Source organism: Oncorhynchus tshawytscha, linkage group LG06, assembly GCF_018296145.1.
Source record: "Oncorhynchus tshawytscha isolate Ot180627B linkage group LG06, Otsh_v2.0, whole genome shotgun sequence".
Taxonomy (NCBI): domain Eukaryota; kingdom Metazoa; phylum Chordata; class Actinopteri; order Salmoniformes; family Salmonidae; genus Oncorhynchus; species Oncorhynchus tshawytscha.
In genome coordinates this window covers 17,055,600-17,081,472 of record NC_056434.1, presented here as the reverse complement: position 1 = coordinate 17,081,472, position 25,873 = coordinate 17,055,600, and the positions used below count along the sequence as shown (strand labels likewise).

General features: G+C 41.3%; 2 protein-coding genes across 2 annotated transcripts in view; both read right to left on the bottom strand.

Annotated features, from left to right (window-relative positions):
* Positions 1-17,250, bottom strand: part of LOC112252149 (AT-rich interactive domain-containing protein 3A-like) — a 61,405-nt gene extending 44,155 nt beyond the window's left edge. Inside the window, 1 exon segment of the mRNA XM_042323030.1 lies at positions 17,034-17,250. The gene's annotated coding sequence lies outside the window, so the exon portion shown is untranslated.
* Positions 17,251-19,296: 2,046 nt separating this feature from the next.
* r3hdm4 (R3H domain containing 4) lies at positions 19,297-25,699 on the bottom strand. Its single transcript, XM_024423129.2, has 8 exons — positions 25,561-25,699; positions 24,464-24,621; positions 24,138-24,259; positions 23,882-23,996; positions 23,533-23,609; positions 23,272-23,357; positions 23,064-23,119; positions 19,297-21,416 (listed from the first exon to the last, which is right to left on the bottom strand). The coding sequence occupies exons 1-8, from the start codon at positions 25,599-25,601 to the stop codon at positions 21,310-21,312; spliced, it is 762 nt and encodes a 253-aa protein (XP_024278897.1). The 5' UTR covers positions 25,602-25,699; the 3' UTR covers positions 19,297-21,309.
* Positions 25,700-25,873: the final 174 nt, after the last annotated feature.

Below are 25,873 nucleotides of genomic sequence, written 5' to 3'. Positions count from 1 at the left end.
TGACAAAAAAAATAATTGGTCCGCAAAAGTAAAAATGACTACTTGTATGTGAATGAATGAGGCGGAACACACCTCATTTCAAACTGTTATTAGAAATAAAAAAACTTATTAGAAAATAATTTAAAATTGACAAATAAAAACAGGCTGCGTGCTTTGGTTTGAGGGCAGCGCCGATTAAATGTACTGTTACGTATCAATCACACTCTGGAATGGAGAGAACGTTCTAACATCACGTGCATAAAAAAACTCACGCTGGGGTGACTGTTAGAGATATTTGGAACTCACGCATGAAAGGGTTAAAAGGATAAACTTGGATTAGGTAACACAACCTGGCATTGGAACACAGGAGTGATGGTTGCTGACAATGGGCCTAAGTACGCCTATGTAGATATTCCCTTAAAAATCTGCAGTTTCCAGCTACAATAGTCATTTACAACATTAACCATGTCCACACTGTATTTCTGATCAATTTGATATTATTTTAATGGACAAAAAAAAAGGTTTTCTTTCAAAAACAAGGAAATTTGTACGTGACCCCAAACTTTTGAACAGTAGTATACATCACGTTTTGAAGTTCACTTTCCTTGCTTTGTCTAACAACACTATCATGAATCTAGCAAATTAGTTTTGTGGGTCAGAGTGCAGTATTTAGTTCATATTAAAGCACAAATTTACTGTATGTTAGCATGTTTCCTCACACTTGCTTGAGCCAGAAGAGAGCAGTGTTGTCAAGGCTACTGTTGCCTAGCAATGCTTGACTGCTGGAATGAATGTCTTTCATAGCTATTCAAATTCTCATGATTTGTCAATCTGTTTCAGACCAAACAAGCTAGTGTTAAGATTAAGAATACTTTCCCAGTCTGGACGACCTGGAACGATAAAGAGAACATTTCTAATGCTTACTAGCTTCATCCTCCTTTTCCAGGATCATGCTCCGTGCTCTAAATAACTCAACTGGCTAGTTCAAGTTATCTTTATTGTTCCAATTGGGAAATTTGTTCTGCAGTCAGTAAAAAACAACAACAAACATTAAAAACAGTGACGACCATACAACTGATATACACATAACATGAAACAGAGAGACGGATAAAAAGGAGCAATCATTGTGCAAAAGTGCAGCAATAGACATTTCATTTCGTGTGCAGATTCAGAAAGTTCATGGTCTGTGGGATAAAATAGTTATTGTATCTGTTGCTATTGAGTTTGGGAAATCTAAAACGATGACCTCAGGGGAGAAGCTCAAAATGGTCAAGGAGGGGGTGATCAGGACAGTCTAGGATACTGTTAACTCTCCTCATCACCTGCGTTCTGAATGTCTATGAGTGCTGTGCCTGTTGCACACCGATGATCTTGCTGGCCACCTTAACCACCCTGTCCAAACTATTTTTGTTGCAAACATTAAGATTGCAAAACCACGCCACCATCGAGAACATCAATACGGATTCAATAAAACTCCTGTAAAACAGTTTGCTTGTCTCTAAAGAGAAGAATGGGCTGTACCCCTCCGATTGGATAAAGCGGATTAGGAATAGCTCCAACCAATAAAAAGTTACAGCTGTTTGTCGGAGTTTAGAGTGAAAGTTGCTAGCTGACGTCTCTGTGTCATCATTGAGCAGCCTAAACGGAGCCGTTGCTATGGATACATTGTAGGATTGTAGGATTTTTTATGAATTTATTTGCAAAAGTATTTGGTCAATAACAAAAGTTTCTCAATACTTTGTTATATACCCTTTGTTGGCAATGACAGAGGTCAAACGTTTTCTGTAAGTCTTCACAAGGTTTTCACACACTGTTGCTGGTATTTTGGCCCACTCCTCCATGCAGATCTCCTCTAGATCTCCTCTAGAGCAGTGATGTTTTGGGGCTGTTGCTGGGCAACACGGACTTTTAACTCCCTCCAAAGATTTTCTATGGGGTTGAGATCTGGAGACTGGCTAGGCCACTCCAGGACCTTGAAATGCTTCTTACGAAGCCACTCCTTCGTTGCCCGGGCGGTGTGTTTGCCACAGTGATCATTGCCATGCTGAAAGACCCAGCCACGTTTCATCTTCAATGCCCTTGCTGATGGAAGGAGGTTTTCACTCAAAATCTCACGATAAATGGCCCCATTCATTTTTTCCTTTACACGGATCAGTCGTCCTGGTCCCTTTGCAGAAAAACAGCCCCAAAGCATGATGTTTCCACCCGCATGCTTCACAGTAGGTATGGTGTTCTTTGGATGCAACTCAGCATTCGTTGTCCTCCAAACACGACGAGTTGAGTTTTTACCAAAATGTTATATTTTGGTTTCATCTGACCATATGACATTCTTCCAATCTTCTTCTGGATCATCCAAATGCTCTCTAGCAAACTTCAGATGGGCCTGGACATGTACTGGCTTAAGCAGGGGGACACGTCTGGCACTGCAGGATTTGAGTCCCTGGCGGCGTAGTGTGTTACTGATGGTAGGCTTTGTTACTTTGGTCCCAGCTCTCTGCAGGTCATTCACTAGGTCCCCCCGTGTGGTTCTGGGATTTTTGCTCACCGTTCTTCTGATCATTTTGACCCCACGGGGTGAGATCTTGCGTGGAGCCCCAGATCGAGCGAGATTATCAGTGGTCTTGTATGTCTTCCATTTCCTAATAATTGCTCCCACAGTTGATTTCTTTAAACCAAGCTGCTTACCTATTGCAGATTCAGTCTTCCCAGCCTGGTGCAGGTCTACAATTTTGTTTCTGGTGTCCTTTGACAGCTCTTTGGTCTTGGCCATAGTGGAGATTGGAGTGTGACTGTTTGAGGTTGTGGACAGGTGTCTTTTATACTGATAACAAGTTCAAACAGGTGCCATTAATACAGGTAACGAGTGGAGGACAGAGGAGCCTCTTAAAGAAGAAGTTACAGGTCTGTGAGAGCCAGAAATCTTGCTTGTTTGTAGGTGACCAAATACTTATTTTCCACCATAATTTGCAAATAAATTCATTAAAAAATCCTACAATGTGATTTTCTGGATTTTTTTTCCTCATTTTGTCTGTCATAGTTGAAGTGTACCTATGATGAAAATTACAGGCCTCTCTCATCTTTTTAAGTGGGAGAACTTGCACAATTGGTGGCTGACTGACTACTTTTTTGCCCCACTGCATGTCCAGCATAAGAAACAATGCCTTTTTTTGCAACCTTTTCTAATCCTAATTGCACACCTCATGTAGCCTTGCCCATATTCCTATATGTTTTAATAAGGTTTGTATCACAACTAAAGTGGCCAAATAACTTCTTAAAATTAAGCACATTAATCCGCTTTACAAGGGGTGTAGAGCCTAACTGACATACATAAGCAGCGTGTGAATTTCAAGTTTGGGGAACTTTTATAATAAACACCTTTATAATAAAAGCATTACATGCATAATTGCATTTGCGGTCACTTTTGATAATGGTGTTTTCCGCTAATGGAACATTTGTGCTTATAGCCTACTACCATGTGTGCATTGCTGCACTTATAATGTGAAGAAATAGCCTAATAGTTTATCAACATTTTAACCTAAACGTTCTGAACTGTTGCATCAGCCACATTGCACAAAAAGTTTTTTTTTATGCTAGTGGTTGTATTCACTTGGGATCTATCGCATCCCACAACTGTCCCGATCGTGACAGAGAGCCATGTGAGTGAGAGTAGCTTCGGAATACGCAGCACTCAGGGCCGCAAAAGGCATGGATTTTTTTTAGGGTGCACCAAAACCAGACACGATTAGGACACGCAGGTTGAAATATCAAAACAAACACTGAACCAATTATATTAATTTGGAGACAGGTCGAAAATAATTAAACAATTATGGCAATTTAACTAGCTAGCTTGCTGTTACTAGCTAATTTGTCCTGGGATATAGACATTGAGTTATTATTTTACCTGAAATGCACAAGGTCCTCTACTCCGACAATTAATCCACAGACGAGAAAGGAATTCGGTTTACCGTTTTGTCATCTCTCCTCCTTCCTCAGGCTTCTTTTTTACTTCTTTGGACTTTATATGGCGGTTGGCAACCAACTTTACTGTGTATTACTACAGAGGACTGGAGTGTGGATGTCAGTTCACCTTTCAATCACCCATGTGGGTATATGCTCCTAAAGACCAACGAGGAGATGGGAGAGGCCGGACTTGCAGAGTGTTGAGCGTCACAAATAGAACCTATTTCTATTTTAGCGCCTGGCCACGCAGATGCTAAAGATGTTCTGATGAAGATGAAAATATGCTTTACAGCGTAAGCAAACCAAGCGTTTGTGTAAGTTTATCGATCGCTCGTCAAAACATTATGAACACCTAGCATCAAAGTAGCTTGGTCACGAAAATCAGAAAAGCAATCAAATTAATCGTTTACCGTTGATGATCGTCGGATGTTTTCACTCACGAGACTCCCAGTTACACAATAAATGTTCCTTTTGTTCCATAAAGATTATTTTTAGATCCAAAATACCTCAGTTTGTTTGGCGCGTTATGTTCAGAAATCCACAGGAAAGAGTGGTCACGACAACGCAGACGAAAATTCCAAATAGTATCCGTAATGTCCACAGAAACATGTCAAACGTTTTTTATAATCAACCCTCAGGTTGTTTTTAAAATATATAATCGATAATATATCAACCGCAACTGTCTTTTTCAGTAGGAGAGGGAAAGGCAATGGCTGCCCAAACTCTGTTGCGCATACAAAACGTTGCTGGCACCCAGCCATACAATGACGCAATGTTATCTTTCTCGCTCATTTTCGAAATAAAAGCCTGAAACTATGTCTAAAGACTGTTGACACCTTGAGGAAGCGATAGGAAAAGGATTCTGGTTGATAACCCTTTAAATGGAGCAAAGGCAGGCTATGGAACATGGAGTTTTCAAAATAGAGGCCACTTCCTGATTTGATTTTCCTCAGGGTTTCGCCTGCAATATCAGTTCTGTTATACTCACAGACAATATTTTGACAGTTTTGGAAACTTTAGAGTGTTTCTATCCAAAACGAATAATAATATGCATATATTAGCAACTGAGACTGAGGAGCAGGCCGTTTACTTTGGGCAACTTATTCATCCAAGCTACTCAATACTGCCCACCAGCCATTAGAAGATTTAAGTGGAAATACTGAATAATTCTGTTATAACACCAAATTTACAGTTGAAGTCAGATGTTTACATACACTTAGGTTGGAGTCATTAAAACTAGTTTTTCAACCACTCCACAAATTTCTTGTTAACAAACTATAGTTTTGGCAAGTCGGTTAGGACATCTAAGTACTTTTTCCAACAACTGTTTACAGACAGATTATTTCACTGTATCACAATTCCAGTGGGTCAGAAGTTTACATACACTAAGTTGACTGTGCCTTTAAACAGCTTGAAAAATTCCGGAAAATTATGTCATGGCTTTAGAAGCTTCTGACATCATTTGAGTCAATTGGAGGTGTACCTGTGGATGCATTTCAAGGCCTACCTTCAAACTCACTGCCTCTTTGCTTGACATCATGGGAAAATCAAAAGAAATCAACCAAGAAAAAAAATTGTAGACCTCCACAAGTCTGGTTCATCCTTGGGAGAACTTTCCAAATGCCTGAAGATACCACGTTCATCTGTACAAACAATAGTATGCAAGTATAAATACCATGGGACCACTCAGACATCATACCGCTCAGGAAGGAGACACGTTCTGTCTCCTAGAGAAGAAGTACTTTGGTACGAAAAGTGCAAATCAGTCCCAAAACAAGAGCAAAGGACCTTGTGAAGATGCTGGAGGCAACAGGTACAAACGTATCGATATCCACAGAAAAACGAGTCCTATAGTGGGGCAAAAAAGTATTTAGTCAGCCACCAATTGTGCAAGTTCTCCCACTTAAAAAGATGAGGCCTGTAATTTTTTATCATAGATACACTTCAACTATGACAGACAAAATGAGGGGAAAAAAATGCAGAAAATCACATTGTAGGATATTTTATGAATTTATTTGCACTATGGCCAAGACCAAAGAGCTGTCAAAGGACACCAGAAACAAAATTGTAGACCTGCAACAGGCTGGGAAGACTGAATCTGCAATAAGTAAGCAGCTTGGTTTGAAGAAATCAACTGTGGGAGCAATTATTAGGAAATGGAAGACATACAAGACCACTGATAATCTCCCTCGATCTGGTGCTCCACGCAAGATCTCACCCCGTGGGGTCAAAATAGTCACAAGAACGGTGAGCAAAAATCCCAGATCCACACGGGGAGACCTAGTGAATGACCTGCAGAGAGCTGGGACCAAAGTAACAAAGCCTACCATCAGTAACACACTACGCCGCCAGGGACTCAAATCCTGCAGTGCCAGACGTGTCCCCCTGCTTAAGCCAGTACATGTCCAGGCCCGTCTGAAGTTTGCTAGAGAGCATTTGGTTGGATGATCTAGAAGAAGATTGGGAGAATGTCTTATGGTCAGATGAAACCAAAATATAACATTTTGGTAAAAACTCAACTCGTCGTGTTTGGAGGACAAAGAATGCTGAGTTGCATCCAAAGAAAACCATACCTACTGTGAAGCATGGGGGTGGAAACATCATGCTTTGGGGCTGTTTTTCTGCAAAGGGACCAGGACGACTGATCCGTGTAAAGGAAAGAATGAATGGGGCCATGTATCGTGAGCTTTTGAGTGAAAACCTCCTTCCATCAGCAAGGGCATTGAAGATGAAACGTGGCTGGGTCTTTCAGCATGGCAATGATCCCAAACACACCGCCCGGGCAACGAAGGAGTGGCTTCGTAAGAAACATTTCAAGGTCCTGGAGTGGCCTAGCCAGTCTCCAGATCTCAACCCCATAGAAAATCTTTGGAGGGAGTTGAAAGTCTGTGTTGCCCAGCAACAGCCCCAAAACATCACTGCTCTAGAGGAGATCTGCATGGAGGAATGGGCCAAAATGCCAGCAACAGTGTGTGAAAACCTTGTGAAGACTTACAGAAAACGTTTGACCTCTGTCATTGCCAACAAAGGGTATATAACAAAGTATTGAGATAAACTTTTGTTATTGACCAAATACTTATTTTCCACCATAATTTGCAAATAAATTCATTAAAAATCCTACAGTGTGATTTTCTGGATTTTTCCCCTCATTTTGTCTGTTATAGTTGAAGTGTACCTATGATGAAAATTACAGGCCTCTCTCATCTTTTTAAGTGGGAGAACTTGCACAATTGGTGGCTGACTAAATACTTTTTTGCCCCACTGTCGCTGCTATGAAAGTGAACTGTTTTTACGCCTGATTAGAGGTGTAAGTCATTCTGCCGATTCCGTTGAAAAACGTTTCTGTTGGACTAATGATCACACCCTTGATCAGCTAGATGCAGGCAAGAGTGTGCAAGGCAGTATTGAATGTGTCTCTCTCTGTCCATGTGTCACTGTCTGTCACCTACATTTCTTCTCTCGACCTGTGTGCACCTATGTTGGAAATGTTTATTCGTAGACTAGGTTGTAGAAACCTCATGAAGGGAAAATTCTAGTATCATGTATTAACCTAAACCTATTTATGTTACATTGAACTGGGTGAATAGAATATCAATGTCAGTCATTTAATATGCTGTAATAGAAATAAGGCCATGCTCATGAAAAAAACTAAATAGTTTTCCCTCATCTTAAACGCCTCTGACCGCCACTGATTTATAGCCTACTGTAACTCAGCATCCCATACACATCCCTTTTCCAATGGAGGGCAATTTTCCTTATTTGCCTGCAATGAGACCTCTTTAAGAAAAGGGGGATTTGCTCAGTGATGATTGGACCTCTGTGGATTATAAACGTATGGTAGGAGATCAAGTTCAGGTCTTAATACCCTGATGTCTTTGCATAATGAATGCAGTCTAATGAATAACATGCCTTGTTAAGGCAGAGTTTACGTTACTGCTGGCCACTGTTGTTGTATACAGGAAATTATGTTTGGAATGTGCTCAGAGTCCAAGCTGGGCTCACCAAGGGAGCGCTTTTGTAGTATAACTGAAATTGTGAGTAGGAAACAAGCAGGTACTGATGGTTTTACATGTGCCATTTATTAAAAACTCAGCAAAAAAAGAAACGTCCTCACTGTCAACTGCATTTATTTTCAGCAAACTTAACATGTGTAAGTATTTGTATGACCATAAAAAGATTCAACAACTGAGACATAAACTGAACAAATTCCACATACATGTGACTAACAGAAATTGAATAATGTGTCCCTGAACAAAGAAGGGGTCAAAATCAAAAGTAACAGTCAGTATCTGGTGTGGCCACCAGCTGCATTAAGTACTGCAGTGCATCTCCTCCTCATGGACTGCACCAGATTTGCCAATTCTTGCTGTGAGATGTTACCCCACTTTTCCACCAAGGCACCTGCAAGTTCCCGGACATTTCTGTGGGGAATGACCCTAGCCCTCACCCTCCGATCCAACAGGTCCCAGATGTGCTCAATGGGATTGAGATCCGGGCTCTTCGCTGGCCATGGCAGAACACTGACATTCCTGTCTTGCAGGAAATCACGCACAGAACAAGCAGTATGGCTGGTGGCATTGTCATGCTGTAGAGTCATGTCTGGATGAGCCTGCAGGAAGGGTACCACATGAGGGAGGAGGATGTCTTCCCTGTAACACACAGCGTTGAGATTGCCTGCAATGACAACAAGCTCAGTCCGATGATGCTGTGACACACCGCCCCAGACCAGGCGGACCATCCACCTCCAAATCGATCCCGCTCCAGAGTACAGTCCTCTGTATGGACATTGCAATTTATTGACCTGGCCACATCTGCAGTCCTCGTGCCTCCTTACAGCATGCCTAAGGCATGTTCACGCAGATGAGCAGGGACCCTGGGCATCTTTATTTTGCCGTTTTTCAGAGTCCATTGAAAGGACTCCATTTTCATAACTGTGACCTTAATTGCTTGTAAGCTGTTAGTATCTTAACGACCGTTCCACAGGTGCATGTTCATTAATTGTTTATGGTTCATTGAACAAGCGTGGGAAACAGTGTTAAAATCCTTTACAATGAGGATCTGTGAAGTTATTTGGATTTTTATGAATTATTTTTGAAAGACAGGGTACTGAAAAGGGACGTTTGTACATAGTGTAGTTTAGAGATAATGGCTTTTTCTAGAAAGCCGAGGAGTTAGCTGATCTTTCCATTGTGGAAAATATTCCTGGCTCCTCCCTTTATTTCTGCACATTGTGTCTTGAATGCTCAATATACAGTTGAAGTCGGAAGTTTACATGCACCTTAGCCAAATACATTTCAACTCAGTTTTTCACAATTCCTGACATTTAATCCTAGTATAAATTCCCTATCTTAGGTCAGTTAGGATCACCACTTTATTTTAAGAATGTGAAATGTCAGAGTAATAGTGGAGAAAATGTATTTATTTCAGCTTGTATTTCACATTCCCAGTGGGTCAGAAGTTTACATACACTCAATTAGTATTTGGTAGCATTGCCTTTAAATTGTTTAACTTGGGTCAAACATTTCGGGTAGCCTTCCACAAGCTTCCCACAATAAGTTGGGTGAATTTTGGCCCATTCCTCCTGACAGAGCTGGTGTAACTGAGTCATGTTTGCAGGTCTCCTTGCTCGCACATGCTTTTTCAGTTCTGCCGTCTTTCTATAGGATTGAGGTCAGGGCCTTGTGATGGCCACTCCAATACCTTGACTTTGTTGTCCTTAAGTCATTTTGCCACAACTTTGGAAGTATGCTTGGGGTCATTGTCCATTTGGAAGACCCATTTGTGACCAAGCTTTAATTTCCTGACTGATGTCTTGAGATGTTGCTTCAATATATCCACATAATTTCTCTCCCTCATGATGCCATCTATTTTGTGAAGTGCACCAGTCCCTCCCGCAGCAAAGCACCCCCACAACATGCTGCTGCCACCCCTGTGCTTCACGGTTGGCAAGGTGTTCTTCACTTGCAAGCCTCCCCTTTTTTCCTCCAAACATAACGATGTTCATTATGGCCAAACAGTTCTATTTTTGTTTCATCAGACCAGAGAACATTTCTCCAAAAAGTACAATCTTTGTCCCCATGTGCAGTTGCAAACCGTAGTCTGACTTTTTAATGGTGGTTTTGGAGCAGTGGCTTCTTCCTTGCTGAGCAGCCTTTCAGGTTATGTCGATATACAGTGGGTCAAAAAAGTATTTAGTCAGCCACCAATTGTGCAAGTTCTCCCACTTAAAAATATGAGAGAGGCCTGTAATTTTCATCATAGGTACACTTCAGACTCCGGAGACGGGCACATCGTGCACCACTCCCTAGCATTCTTCTCGCCAATGTCCAGTCTCTTGACAAAAAGGTTGATGAAATCCGAGCAAGGGTAGCATTCCAGAGGGACATCAGAGACTGTAACGTTCTTTGCTTCACGGAAACATGGCTCACTGGAGAGACGCTATCCGAGGCGGTGCAGCCAGCGGGTTTCTTCACGCATCGCGCCGACAGAAACAAACATCTTTCTGGTAAGAAGAGGGGCGGGGGCGTATGCCTTATGGCTAACGAGACATGGTGTGACGAAAGAAACATACAGGAACTCAAATCCTTCTGTTCACCTGATGTAGAATTCCTTCCAATCAAATGTAGACCGCATTATCTACCAAGAGAATTCTCTTCGATTATAATCACAGCCGTATATATCCCCCCCCAAGCAGACACATCGATGGCTATGAACGAACTTTATTTGACTCTTTGCAAACTGGAATCCATTTATCCGGAGGCTGCATTCATTGTAGCTGGGGATTTTTAACAAGGCTAATCTGAAAACAAGACTCCCTAAATTTTATCAGCATATCGATTGAGCAACCAGGGGTGGAAAAACCTTGGATCATTGTTACTCTAACTTCCGCGACGCATATAAGGCCCTGCCCCGCCCTCCTTTCGGAAAAGCTGACCACGACTCCATTTTGTTGATCCCTGCCTACAGACAGAAACTAAAACAAGAGGCTCCCACGCTGAGGTCTGTCCAACGCTGGTCCGACCAAGCTGACTCCACACTCCAAGACATGCTTCCATCAGTTGGCATGGGATATGTTTCGTATTGCGTCAGATAACAATATTGACGAATACGCTGATTCGGTGTGCGAGTTCATTAGAACGTGCGTTGAAGATGTCGTTCCCATAGCAACGATTAAAACATTCCCTAACCAGAAACCGTGGATTGATGGCAGCATTCGCGTGAAACTGAAAGCGCGAACCACTGCTTTTAATCAGGGCAAGGTGACTGGTAACATGACCGAATACAAACAGTGCAGCTATTCCCTCCGCAAGGCTATCAAACAAGCTAAGCGTCAGTACAGAGACAAAGTAGAATCTCAATTCAACGGCTCAGACACAAGAGGCATGTGGCAGGGTCTACAGTCAATCACGGACTACAAGAAGAAATCCAGCCCAGTCACGGACCAGGATGTCTTGCTCCCAGGCAGACTAAATAACTTTTTTGCCCGCTTTGAGGACAATACAGTGCCACTGACACGGCCTGCAACGAAAACATGCGGACTCTCCTTCACTGCAGCCGAGGTGAGTAAGACATTTAAACGTGTTAACCCTCGCAAGGCTGCAGGCCCCGACGGCATCCCCAGCCATGCCCTCAGAGCATGCGCAGACCAGCTGGCCGGTGTGTTTACGGACATATTCAATCAATCCCTATACCAGTCTGCTGTTCCCACATGCTTCAAGAGGGCCACCATTGTTCCTGTTCCCAAGAAAGCTAAGGTAACTGAGCTAAACGACTACCGCCCCGTAGCACTCACTTCCGTCATCATGAAGTGCTTTGAGAGACTAGTCAAGGACCATATCACCTCCACCCTACCTGACACCCTAGACCCACTCCAATTTGCTTACCACCCAAATAGGTCCACAGACGATGCAATCTCAACCACACTGCACACTGCCCTAACCCATCTGGACAAGAGGAATACCTATGTGAGAATGCTGTTCATCGACTACAGCTCGGCATTCAACACCATAGTACCCTCCAAGCTCGTCATCAAGCTCGAGACCCTGGGTCTCGACCCTGCCCTGTGCAACTGGGTACTGGACTTCCTGACGGGCCGCCCCCAGGTGGTGAGGGTAGGCAACAACATCTCCACCCCGCTGATCCTCAACACTGGGGCCCCACAAGGGTGCGTTCTGAGCCCTCTCCTGTACTCCCTGTTCACCCACGACTGCGTGGCCATGCACGCCTCCAACTCAATCATCAAGTTTGCGGACGACACAACAGTGGTAGGCTTGATTACCAACAACGACGAGACGGCCTACAGGGAGGAGGTGAGGGCCCTCGGAGTGTGGTGTCAGGAAAATAACCTCACACTCAACGTCAACAAAACTAAGGAGATGATTGTGGACTTCAGGAAACAGCAGAGGGAACACCCCCCTATCCACATCGATGGAACAGTAGTGGAGAGGGTAGCAAGTTTTAAGTTCCTCGGCATACACATCACAGACAAACTGAATTGGTCCACTCACACAGACAGCATCGTGAAGAAGGCGCAGCAGCGCCTCTTCAACCTCAGGAAGCTGAAGAAATTCGGCTTGTCACCAAAAGCACTCACAAACTTCTACAGATGCACAATCGAGAGCATCCTGGCGGGCTGTATCACCGCCTGGTACGGAAACTGCTCCGCCCACAACCGTAAGGCTCTCCAGAGGGTAGTGAGGTCTGCACAACGCATCACCGGGGGCAAACTACCTGCCCTCCAGGACACCTACACCACCCGATGTTACAGGAAGGCCATAAAGATCATCAAGGACATCAACCACCCGAGCCACTGCCTGTTCACCCCGCTATCATCCAGAAGGCGAGGTCAGTACAGGTGCATCAAAGCTGGGACCGAGAGACTGAAAAACAGCGTCTATCTCAAGGCCACCAGACTGTTAAACAGCCACCACTAACATTGAGTGGCTGCTGCCAACACACTGACACTGACTCAACTCCAGCCACTTTAATAATGGGAATTGATGGGAAATGATGTAAATATATCACTAGCCACTTTAAACAATGCTACCTTATATAATGTTACTTACCCTACATTATTCATCTCATATGCATACGTATATACTGTACTCTATATCATCGACTGCATCCTTATGTAATACATGTATCACTAGCCACTTTAACTATGCCACTTTGTTTACATACTCATCTCATATGTATATACTGTACTCGATACCATCTACTGTATCTTGCCTATGCTCCTCTGTACCATCACTCATTCATATATCCTTATGTACATATTCTTTATCCCCTTACACTGTGTATAATACAGTAGTTTTGGAATTGTTAGTTAGATTACTTGTTGGTTATTACTGCATTGTCGGAACTAGAAGCACAAGCATTTCGCTACACTCGCATTAACATCTGCTAACCATGTGTATGTGACAAATAAAATTTGATTTGATTTGATTTCAACTATGACAGACAAAATGAGAAAAAAAATCCAGAAAAATCACATTGTAGGATTTTTAATGAATTTATTTGCAAATTATGGTGGAAAATAAGTATTTGGTCAATAACAAAAGTTTATCTCAATACTTTGTTATATACCTGTTGTTGGCAATGACAGAGGTCAAACGTTTTCTGTAAGTCTTCACAAGGTTTTCACACACTGTTGCTGGCATTTTGGCCCATTCCTCCATGCAGATCTCCTCTAGAGCAGTGATGTTTTGGGGCTGTTGCTGGGCAACACAGACTTTCAACTCCCTCCAAAGATTTTCTATGGGGTTGAGATCTGGAGACTGGCTAGGCCACTCCAGGACCTTGAAATGCTTCTTACGAAGCCACTCCTTCGTTGCCCTGGCGGTGTGTTTGGGATCATTGCCATGCTGAAAGACCCAGCCACGTTTCATCTTCAATGCCCTTGCTGATGGAAGGAGGTTTTCACTCAAAATCTCACGATACATGGCCCCATTCATTCTTTCCTTTACACGGATCAGTCGTCCTGGTCCCTTTGCAGAAAAACAGCCCCAAAGCATGATGTTTCCACCCCCATGCTTCACAGTAGGTATGGTGTTCTTTGGATGCAACTCAGCATTCTTTGTCCTCCAAACACGACGAGTTGAGTTTTTACCAAAATGTTATATTTTGGTTTCATCTGACCATATGACATTCTCCCAATCTTCTTCTAGATCATCCAAATGCTCTCTAGCAAACTTCAGACGAGCTTGGACATGTACTGGCTTAAGCAGGGGGACACGTCTGGCACTGCAGGATTTGAGTCCCTGGCGGCGTAGTGTGTTTCTGATGGTAGGCTTTGTTACTTTGGTCCCAGCTCTCTGCAGGTCATTCACTAGGTCCCCCCGTGTGGATCTGGGATTTTTGCTCACCGTTCTTGTGACCATTTTGACCCCACGGGGTGAGATCTTGCGTGGAGCACCAGATCGAGGGAGATTATCAGTGGTCTTGTATGTCTTCCATTTCCTAATAATTGCTCCCACAGTTGATTTCTTCAAACCAAGCTGCTTACCTATTGCAGATTCAGTCTTCCCAGCCTGGTGCAGGTCTACAATTTTGTTTCTGGTGTCCTTTGACAGCTCTTTGGTCTTGGCCATAGTGGAGTTTGGAGTGTGACTGTTTGAGGTTGCGGACAGGTGTCTTTTATACTGATAACAAGTTCAAACAGGTGCCATTAATACAGGTAACGAGTGGAGGACAGAGGAGCCTCTTAAAGAAGAAGTTACAGGTCTGTGAGAGCCAGACATCTTGAGGAGATTCCTCAGGAGACCATCCGCCACCTCATCAGGAGCATGCCCAGGTGTTGTAGGGAGGTCATACAGGCACGTGGAGGCCACACACACTACTGAGCCTCATTTTGACTTGTTTTCAGGACATTACATCAAAGTTGGATAAGCCTGTAGTGTGGTTTTCCACTTTAATTTTGAGTGACTCCAAATCCAGACCTCCGTGGGTTGATAAATTTGATTTCCATTGATCATTTTTGTGCGATTTTGTTGTCAGCACATTCAACTATGTAAAGAAAAAAGTATTTTATAAGAATATTTCATTCATTCAGATCTAGGATGTGTTATTTTAGTGTTCCCTTTATTTTTTTGAGCAGTGTATATATTTTTAATTAAATTCACTGAGGAGGATGGTCCTGCCCTTGTTCCTCTGAGGAGCCTCCACTGCAATATGGACAGGCACAAAGTGATCCACTATGGTTTCATCAGGGCCGGCTCCAGTCTCTTATGGCCCCAGGCAGATATCGTTAACATGGCAATTTAATTTTTACCTTTATTTAACTAGGCAAGTCAGTTAAGAACAAATTCTTATTTTCAATGACGGCCTAGGAACAGTGGGTTAACTGCCTGTTCAGAGGCAGAATGACAGATTTGTACCTTGTCAGCTCGGGGATTAGAACATGCAACCTTTCGGTTACTAGTCCAATGCTCTAACCACTAGGCTACCCAATGGGTAGAATTGCAGTAAATAAACTGTAAAACTTTTTTTTTTCTCTGCCCCATGCAAAATAAGTAGAGTTGCATGAAATGTGTCATAAAATTGCACTAAAATATAAGAGGGAGGGCAGAGCACCCAATGACATTTTCATATTTGTCTGGTTAATATGAAATGAAGACATATTAATAACCAGTTATTTAAATCAGCTCTGTACCGCATCGACGTGCGCCACCCAAATGTTGTAAAATGGGCTCCATATATCTCCGCATTGACATGATTGGTTGACGACAAGTGGGGGCGGGAGGTTCAGTATAAACACAAACTCCCTTTCTTGAAAACTTCTACACAACACCTCTGCTCATCAAAGCCCAAGAAGTATAAATGCCTTTACTTCTGCAGAGCCCCTATCGCAGTAAAAGCTGTATGGCAACTGAAGAGATCAAATTGACCATGCAAAGCCTTTTACGTGACGCTCCTCATTCCCTCTCAACTTTTATATATCTACAAAAAGTAAATTCAAAGGCTATGCTGAAAAGGACCAATTAATTATATGCAATCCATCTAATGTAATTCAACTGATAAATATAATAGGTATATCGTTGTTTATGTTTATAACTTTCATGAAACGAATATATGCCCACATATAGAATGATCAACATATGCGTTTCAAGAAATGAGCAACTAAAATTATGTATTTATCAGTCGAGTTGTGGCTACTCTGTAGCCTACTCAAATGACTCACTAAACAAATAGGCTATATTGTCTTAAATGTGGTGGACAACATCAACACAAAAAGCAGGTCAATTGAACGCTTGACAGTTCTATTTAATTTGACTTCAGGAAACGTAAATACCGTTTCCAGAATCTTTTGGCAACTTCCCAATTCCTACACCCAATGTGAGCAACAGGTAGCTAACATAGCACACTAAGCTACGATACAACATATAATAGCTTTCTATATATTAGAAAGTATATGAGTGATGTACTTTACTATTTGCAAATGCAAAATCAACCCAAATTCTAAACGAAAATTTAATTACTTGGCACATCGCCACATATGCGGTGTGAGGTGTTGCAGAGGCTCCCCTGGTAGTGGGCTTTTTAGGACTACTACTGAGAGTGGTGTTCTTACTGGCGCTTTTACAGCCGCCAAAGCATCACCCAGGTGGACGATCCAGCCTACCTACAGAGGAGGAGCTGTGAACATCGAAAACGAGGTGCCGGATGGAGAGCTCCGTGGCCTGTCTGTCAGATGTCTCTTAACTCCCTGCGTACTGTACTATCAATGCTCCATCCGCTCAAGATTTTACCTTTCCGCACAGCCCATCATCTAAAACTGTGGAAGACCATCGACCAAGAACTGACAGATCCTCCTACTTTTGTTTTGTTAAATAGTTTTCTGGTTGTTTTGTTTTTAAAGCGACTTTGAGATTCAACGTGTAATGAAAAGCGATATATAAATAAACATATTCTTAAATATCAAAAGGGGCATGTACACATTGGGCTGTATCCGATTAGTCAAGTTGAATCAGACATGATATCGTATCTTAATTATCCCAGGAACATATAAAACATAATTAGGCAGGATAAGACTCCTGCTTGTACAATGAATTCCAGACCGAGCATGCGAGTCGCAATAAGAGAAAAAAAATACTTACCAAATCAGCTTCCGTTTTATTTTTGCATTCTTGGGAACCGGAAGAAATATTCCTGATTTCCTCCTGAATCTAAGGCGTTCTGGAGGTTAACGATTGTGTATTTCATATATAGTAGTAAACTGATATCAATTGATGGTGGTATTTCTATTACGTTGCACACATCTAATCCGATTTCAATGTATGGCTTGATTCACAGGTTACATTGTATCTTGACTAATTTAAGGCGTGCTCACGGTCGTAGAGTCAAATCATTGGTTGACAAACAGCAATCAGATGCAAATTACCTCTGAATCATTGGGGGCCAACCTATACATACAAAGGGAATGTCGGCAAATGTAAATATATGTGCAGTCAGTGTGGGGGAAAATAATGGCATTGTATTATAATAGCTTCTAAGCTTCATGTTGGTGAAATATGTATGAGATGTTGAAACGTGTGTTCTATACCTCGAGGAAGAGGGAAACTATTTTCTCCCCAAGCACATCTCAACGTAAGAAACTTGGCAGATTGTCCCTTGACATTATAATGAAAGACTACCTACTCCATTTGAGCTTTTGGTGAGGTTCCCTTAGGTAGTGAGTGATTCCTTTTCACCCTACATCAGGTGGGTGGTGCCAATATTCTGCTGCTGGGGTCTGCAACTGGCAGCCCATGGGCCAAAACCAGCCCCACAAGCGATTTATTTTGTTTTGTAGATTTATATATATATATATATATAAAGACTAAAATCACCAGGAATTCAGCTAAAAATTGTTTAATTAAGGAAATGTGTTGCCAAGTATTCCCACAAATAAAAAAAGAGATGTGATCGTGTCTCAATTTTCAAATACAATTTCTTTCTGGGCTTAGTTGTGGTCAATTTGCAATGTTCAAATTATTATAATTATGTTCTGGCCCTCGACCATCAGCTCTGACTAAAATTGGCCTGCGGCTGAATCTAGTTGCCTACTCTGCCCTATTGACTACTGTATGCTCATAGCACACAAAATAAGCAAACTGAATGAAGATGATGAGACCACGCGTCCTAATTATCGCTTATAAATTTCGCCAACTCTTTTGCTTTTTCCCCTCATCAAAATTGCCATGTAATAAATGTTATGGGTGGAATTTCCTTGGGAAATAAAATTACGTAATTATTATGACATAATTCATCATTATTAGTACCATCATTAATGCATAACAGTTATAAGCCGAAACCTTGCGTTTCTGCATCAGTTACTTGTATCAAGGGGTAGCCTATGCATTTTAATCACACAGCAAAGGTCAGCAACAATGCAGCTATATGTTATTATAAACACCAATTAATAAACAGAATCTAATTGAAGCCTAATTTAATTCTAAACAGTATAAACACTTTACCTATTACATATTTGGCTGCATTTAATAAATAAAAAACCCAAATAATTTATTGTAGTTTACTAGTTTCTTATAACACATTAACTGACGCATTACTAACATTAGGCTGCCATCTAGTGGATAGATGCATGAATCATGCCGGCTCTCAAAATAGAATACTCTACTGTATCTCGCAAACAATTTAGTTAGCTATTGCAATGATCACCATCATAAAATATGTTTATTTTCACAATTCAAAACAGGAGTAATTACTGCAAGTAATTGCACAACTGTCACAGGTGTGACTGTGCACCTAGGCTCCTGGCTAAAACATACTATGTTTAAGTGAACATTTAGTTAAACATACACCCTGAGTTTGTGCTTTCTTTGTCATTATTTATAAACTTGACACAATTTAAAGATATACTGTAAAAGCCCACTTTCACGTTTGGATGTTGCAGCAGATCATTTTATTTTGATCCAAGATCTATTGACTAATTGCTCAAAGTTTTAGTTTAGTTCAGGGTTGTAATTGGTAAAAAAAAAGTTTAGTCTTTCACATTGTGGTACCCAAGTCAGAGAAATGTTTTGTCAGAGGTATTGCATTCTTGTGGCATATTATGTGGACATTTCCTCACATTTGAAGCTCAATTACATTCCACATTTCCTGTTATGTAATACATTCTTTAAAGATCCCGTGCAATCACTTTTTTAAAATTACATATTAAGTGTCCATCAAGCAGTAACATTAAATGTAAAAATGGTCAGGGAGTCACACTGCGTCATCATACTGCTCCATCATTGCTACTACCATTTGTCCATTTAACGTTCCAAATGCAAAATGAAGGGATATACTGTACATTTTAAGATGTTCATGAAATACTGTCTGAATCGACGATTAAATAATCGAGTCATTTAAGAGTCATTGAACACTTGAGTTAAGATTTATTGAAATGTGTCTATTCAGACATGGTTTTCGGCACTTTGAGTAAGGATTACGCAACCAACTACCTAGACAATAGGATAAACGTTTACAAACTAAACTACTATATTATCATTTGTTGACTGATATAATTATGTACTGACATTACTTAAGATATACACTCTTGCATCAAACAATCATTGAAGGAAACATCCATTCATATCACTGTAAAAAGCTTTAAGTTAAGAGAATACTACGCAGAAACAGAACTTTTCCTATCCTGTGTTGGCACACATTGAACATGAGTTCAATTAATTAATGTTGGGGCTTAATATTTACAGCACTACTAGTAATAAACAAGCGACAAAGTTGACAAAAACATTGCACCACTACATACATTAGAGGGTAGTTGGTTGTAATATTCAAAAGAAGTTAAGCTTCTCGTATGCATACATTACTTGTGAAATCACAAAAGACATTCATAGTGAGTGGCTGAAAGCCTGAGAAACTAAATGTACGGGCACAACAAACTTTGGTTATCGACACAGATGCACCGGCAGGTCAAGTTTCTTCATACCATTTTTGATAGTACAAATAAAGGTATGGATATTTTAAATAACCTGGATGGAGGCTTTCAAAAAGTCATTAGTATAAATGTATAAATACATACACAAATACATATAAATAGGGTTGCCAAAATTCCTGGAACTTTCAATAAATTCTGTTTTTCCCAAAATCTCAGTTGGAGGATTCCCGGTATCAGGAGGGAATAAGCAGGAAATCCGAATCCATTCAGCCAGGATTTCTGGAAAAGCAGGGAATTTATTGAAAGTTCCAGGAATGCATTCGTAAGGCAAAAGTGCTATTCCAGGGGTGGTTTATGATAGAAAAAAGTGCCCAAGAGGCAAAGCACAGAGCAGGTTTGCTGTCCAGTAAGAAGGTTGTGTTATATTAACTCATTAGTACTGCATATTATCGGTACAGTACTTTTGATTAGACATTCCAAACCAAATAGTTGTTGAAAAAGTATATGAAGAAGCTGTATATTCATTTTTTGAAGTTGACCTGTTTCATTGTCAGATGGTAAACTTATATAATTTGCTAAATGATGTAAAGAATGGGAGAATAACAATGTACCTGCATTCAGTACAGTAGAACACAAGGTCTATCTACGCATGCAAGTATAAAAAGCTGCCAAATGGTGTACATCTTTGACAAAACAATTGAAAAGTTTTCTCTCCCAAATAAAACACAATCATGCAAAGTCAAATCGGAAAGTGCCCAATATCTTTGTGGATAGACTTATATTTTTGCAAGAATGTGAATATTGTTCCAAGAGAGTTTGTAAGTATTTTTTTTTTTACCAGAAGTAACAAAAGCCATAGATATACATACCTCCAAAGCCATATACATTGATAAATTATCATAGTGATGAGTTCTGTGCTATAGAATAGTTCCCGATCACGCTATTTCTGCACTCTCAAGTTATATGAAAAGGTCCAAGGGTTTTAAGCCTGGTCCTACCACTAAAGCTGTTTTATTTTTCAATTCAACGTGGCTAATTAAATCATCAGTACAAACACAGTAGGTGAACTGCATACTCCCTCTCTGGCCCAGTTTTATTCTGATCTCTGCCCCCTTACCCTGGTGGCCATCGATTTTAAGTTCACAGATAGATGAAGATTGGATTGGATAGTTAAGAGCGATATGACATCCACAAAGCACTTGAGTGGACTAGGTAGTCAACACAACTTACTTAAATGTGAACATCCATGTTAGCAACACTGCTGATTTTCATTATAACAAATCATGGACGGATTCAGATTTTTGATACCAATTGAGTGGAATCTCTGGCTAATCAGTGACATCAAACCAGCAGTATTCTGGACTTCCAGAATCGGATTTGAGTACTCCTATATACACACTAACTTATGCCTATCTGTACCTTTCAAGTCTGCACTTATGGGGCTAGGGAGTGAAATGGAACCAGGCCCATCTGTCCAGCGGTGTGACCGTCTCTCAGCTCATGTGCTCCAGGTAGGCAGAGAGCATGGGGCTGGGAGGCTGGAACAAGCCCTCCTGTTTGTTCATGACATCAGTTTGACGAGCACCGTTGCAGTCTGAGCCTGCAGCACAAAGACAACATAAAACGTCTCTCAATACATACGTCATTATAGAGTAACACAGTATGAGTCATAATACCCATAAAACCTAGCGGTCAAACAGGGAAATGGTTCCAATCGTTTTTACACCATTTATTTTTCCTGTAGGGGATTTTAGAAACACACATAATAAGGGCTGTGTATTGTGTAGGCGTACCCTGGCATGACGTTTTGATAACCGTGTAAATCTCTCTAGGACAAGGTTTTATGGGTATTATGACACCTCCACTGTGGGGCTCTATTTTCATGTTACTAACCACATTTCCATCCACAGTTTTTATACGAGTACAGTTATACAGTACATTTTAAAAAATTACGACAGCTGTTGGTGCAATTTCATAAATGTCAACAATTCGTTTGTTCAATATGGTGGGATCTTTTGTGTCTGTAAAATGAATTATGCTACAAAATTCGGGTAATTGTTGATAGAATTAACCATCATGTCGAGGTAAATTTGCAGTCACGCTATGCTATGTTGTGTGGTCTTCCAACTACATCTTGACAAAGCATGCACATTAGGCTACAGATGAAATAGACTGAAATTAACTTCACAAGGTGTTGAAAGTGCATGTGATGAGCTTGTTGCTTCTTTCCAATAAATATTTTGGGGTTTTATTTGTATGCTAGTGACATTATGATCGGTGCTTAGCTGCCAATTAACAAATAAAAATGATCTTGCTCTTATCCATCTCATCATATAACGTAACATGTCCATTATATCAGCGAACTATTGTCTAAAGAGCATGCGCAAAAAACGAGAGTGGGCAAATTTGCCATTTATCGCAACAGTGTGTGTACCAAAACCATCGATAAGAGTGGAAAATGCAATGGAAAGCTTATGTTTTTTTTAATTCGGCACATGAGAACTTTAGTGCAAAAGTTTTTTTATTTTTAAATGTACACTACCTCAACACACACAGCCTTTAAACTGCAACAAGTCAGTTTGATGGAAACAAACCACTGGTGGGAAAATGTGCAGATTTTTTTAAATATTCGCACTCAAAATATTGGAGAAATATGCTATTTTCCACAAGCGTAGGTTAGGTGCCAGTGTCACTTTAAAAGTCATAAATAACTATAGAAATCACATATTGTGGCCTCATGGGTGGCACAGCTGTCTAAGGCACTGCATCGCAGTGCTTGAGGCATCACTATAAACCGGGTTTGATCTCAAGCTGTGTCACAGCCGGCCGTGACCGGGAGTACCATGAGGCGGCGCACAATTGGCCCAGCATCGTCAGGGTTAGGGGAGGGTTTGGCCCACCAGGATTTCCTTGTCCGATCACACTCTAGCGACTCCCTGTGGCGGGCCGGGCGCCTGCAAGCTGACTTTGGTCGCCAGCTGGACGTTTCCTCCGACACATTGGTGCAGATGGCTTCCGGGTTAAGAGAGCAGTGTGTCAAGAAGCAGTGCGGCTTGACAGGCTACGTGTTTCGGAGGACACACGGCTCTCGAACCGTCGCCTCTCCCAAGTCCGTAGGGGAGTTGCAGCGATGGGACAAGACTGTAACTACCAATTGAATATCATGAAATAGGGGAGAAATAAAGGGGTAAAAGTACACCCCAAAAAATGTATTAAAAAAATAAACTACTACTCTACTACTACTCACTTGCTGAAACAAGGTCCATGTACTGGCAGACGGCATGAAGCAGTAGCCTCTCAAAGCTAATAAACGAAACACAAAATCAGTAACATCTGATTCATTCATAATTGGTATCTATACAAGTCCAAATATTAGTCCAGAAGAGCTTCTCAAATGTGTAAAGAACACTTCTGATAATTATGTTTGGGGAACATTTTCAGAGGGAAAAAAGTACCTGCTTCCAAGGTTGGTGGTGTAAACAGAGTGAGGCTGAGCACCAAAGAAACTGAGAAGGTTCTCTTCAAGTACCTCAAGTGTCCCCTAAACCAATCAGAGGGGAGAATGGCAATGAGACAGAGAGATGCTAAAGTGTGTAATTAAGTGTTGATGAGGACAGGTGTCACTAGCACAGATAAGTGTCTTTACTTTAGGTTAAACCATGATATGGTTGATAAGCATTTCTCAAAATCTCATAATGTTGAATGTTGATGCTTACAATGGGAATTTGTTTGCGTTTCAGCGTAGCACGCAGCCTTCGATCAATCCTCTGGAAGTAGTCTTGAGCAGTGAAGGCTGGATTCACGGCAGAGTAGAAAAATGTGATCAGTTCATATCAAATATCCCCAAATCCTGACAATGAGCATGTTAAACCAATGATGCACTCATTTTCATAATTTACACATTTTATTTCATGGCAAACATCGTTGTTCACTGACCTGTAGTGATAAAACACATCAACCGAAACATACGCCTGGTAATGAACTTTCAACAGCATAACGCTACAAGCTTTGTATATAGGGCAGTGCATGTTGGGTGTGTGGCAGGCATTTATCCTGGGCTCTCACCCTCTCTCTGGTCCTTGGGGAGCTTGTTGGAGTTGCTTCTCTTGGCCTCCTCTTCTAGAAGGGCCAGAAGCTTCTCCTGCTCCTCTCCAGAGCGATTCATGAAGTCATTCCATTGCTGACAGACAAGGGGACAATGAGCTACAGCTTAGGGGAAAACATTTAGTTAGGAGTAGTAGTGGTAAAACGTTCAGCGAGTCTCACTTGCAACAAGTGAGGCCTGATTGAAGATAAATTGTTGGGAGCAGTAGAATCCTACCTCCATGTAGTTGCCATTGGTGCAGGCCTCAGTAAAGATGGAAGGGAGGGCAGGGTCACTGCATACCTCTGCCTCGTCTTTGGAGCACTCATCTTTTTCAAGTAGATTGGCAAGGTAGCGACCTTTTTGGGGGGAGATTAAAAAAACCCGAATAGGCAGCATCGTTAAATCATTTTGATAAAATACTGTTTGGCTAATGGCTATGACTATTGAACATGTTCAGACCAGCTGCTATCAAGCTAGTGGGTATTAAGAATATGTGCGGAGCAGGTGTCTTCCATCTACAGCAGAGTGAAATATTCCCACTGACAGACATGAGAACTTACTGTTCTCCTGCCGCCTTTGGCTCTTTTTGCCTTTGGCTCTTGGTGTGAGGTCAGAGTTGCGTATGGCCTGGTTGATGAAGAACTGTTTCTTCTTGGTTGGAGACACACGTTTGGCTGGGGAGTTGGGCAGAGAGGTGCATTTGCGCTCCTCTATCAGGCTGAGAGAAATAGAGAGCAAGAATTATGAGGACTCAATTATTGTGTTGACTTATGTGTTCGGAAGGTGACCTCTTCACAAAATATGTATTTGTTCATGTGTGGCTAGTAGGTAATATTGAATGGCCTTACTAATAGAATAATCTCGCTACCGCTATACTGACAACATAATAGTAGGCTAGATGTAGGTTACATGACACCCCACCTTAAAAAGTGGGTCAGTGGGTTTAAATTTCAAAGCCACGCCCCATTAAGATTCTCGAGCTCTGAATGGTCGATTTTCACTGTTACCACTTTTAGACCAGACGGCAGCATTGTAGTTAACGTGCTATCGTAATCATTGCATCATACAGAACCAACAAATTGCTCATGCATATGAGTTGCTTGATGATCTGTCATGAATTAAGTGTATTATTGGTTACATTAGTAACAGCTATGTGTGTGTAGAAGAGGCCTCGTCAGAGAATATAACGATTGGCTACAAATATTTTTGCATGAGTAGAACGAGAGCAGCAGAGGTGTAACAAACAACTCAAGCAAAAAAAAAATCCTGCTAACCAGTTTTACCTGTTACTAACTAGGGTCAGCCACTTGAAATGGCGTAAATGTAACATCTACACAAGCCAGTTGTGATAAGCTTAGTTCACCTTCATCAACGGAAGCCGGCAAACCTACACACATATGTTCGATGTGTACCACCAGCTTGCAAGCTTAGCTTGCTAACATTAGCTAACAATAGTGTAGCGTTAAGTCCAAGCATATTAATATAGCATTCATTTACACAAATGTGCCTGATATCTAAACGGGCAAAATCTACGATACAGACTAAATTAGCTATCAAATATTAAATGTTTGAAAACAATGACTAAAATGTGCTTGTCGATTGCTACTAGCTAACGTTAGCTCTCAAGTTCCCACTTTAGTTAGACTTTTTCACTCACATAATATCCTGTTCCTCATTATTATTTGTCAAAACAACCATCTTACGCAAAGAACAACGAACGAGGGGTGAGTACAAAAACAAAAACAGTAGCTACGATACACACAACTAGCGTAGGCGTTCAGTTAGCCACTTGCTAGCTTGGCGCTGTCAGAGCAGGTAGACAGACAACAGCAAAGCTGATCCCCGCCCTTCACAAAACCGAAAACGAGGCACGAGCTCTAGGTCATTGGAATCTTGATCGTCCACATCAAACCAAGTTTTGACGTTTGCTACAAAATAACTATTTTTCTCGCCTTAACGTTTATTTTTTT

Excerpts from the sequence above, each read along its gene's own strand:
- r3hdm4 (XM_024423129.2), bottom strand. The coding sequence starts at position 25,601 with ATGGTTGTTTTGACAAATAATAATGAGGAACAGGATATTAT. Across the intron at positions 24,622-25,560 it reads AATGAGGAACAGGATATTAT|CCTGATAGAGGAGCGCAAAT; the intron begins GTGAGTGAAAAA and ends TATTTCTCTCAG. Across the intron at positions 23,358-23,532 it reads AACGCAAACAAATTCCCATT|GGGACACTTGAGGTACTTGA; the intron begins GTAAGCATCAAC and ends TGATTGGTTTAG.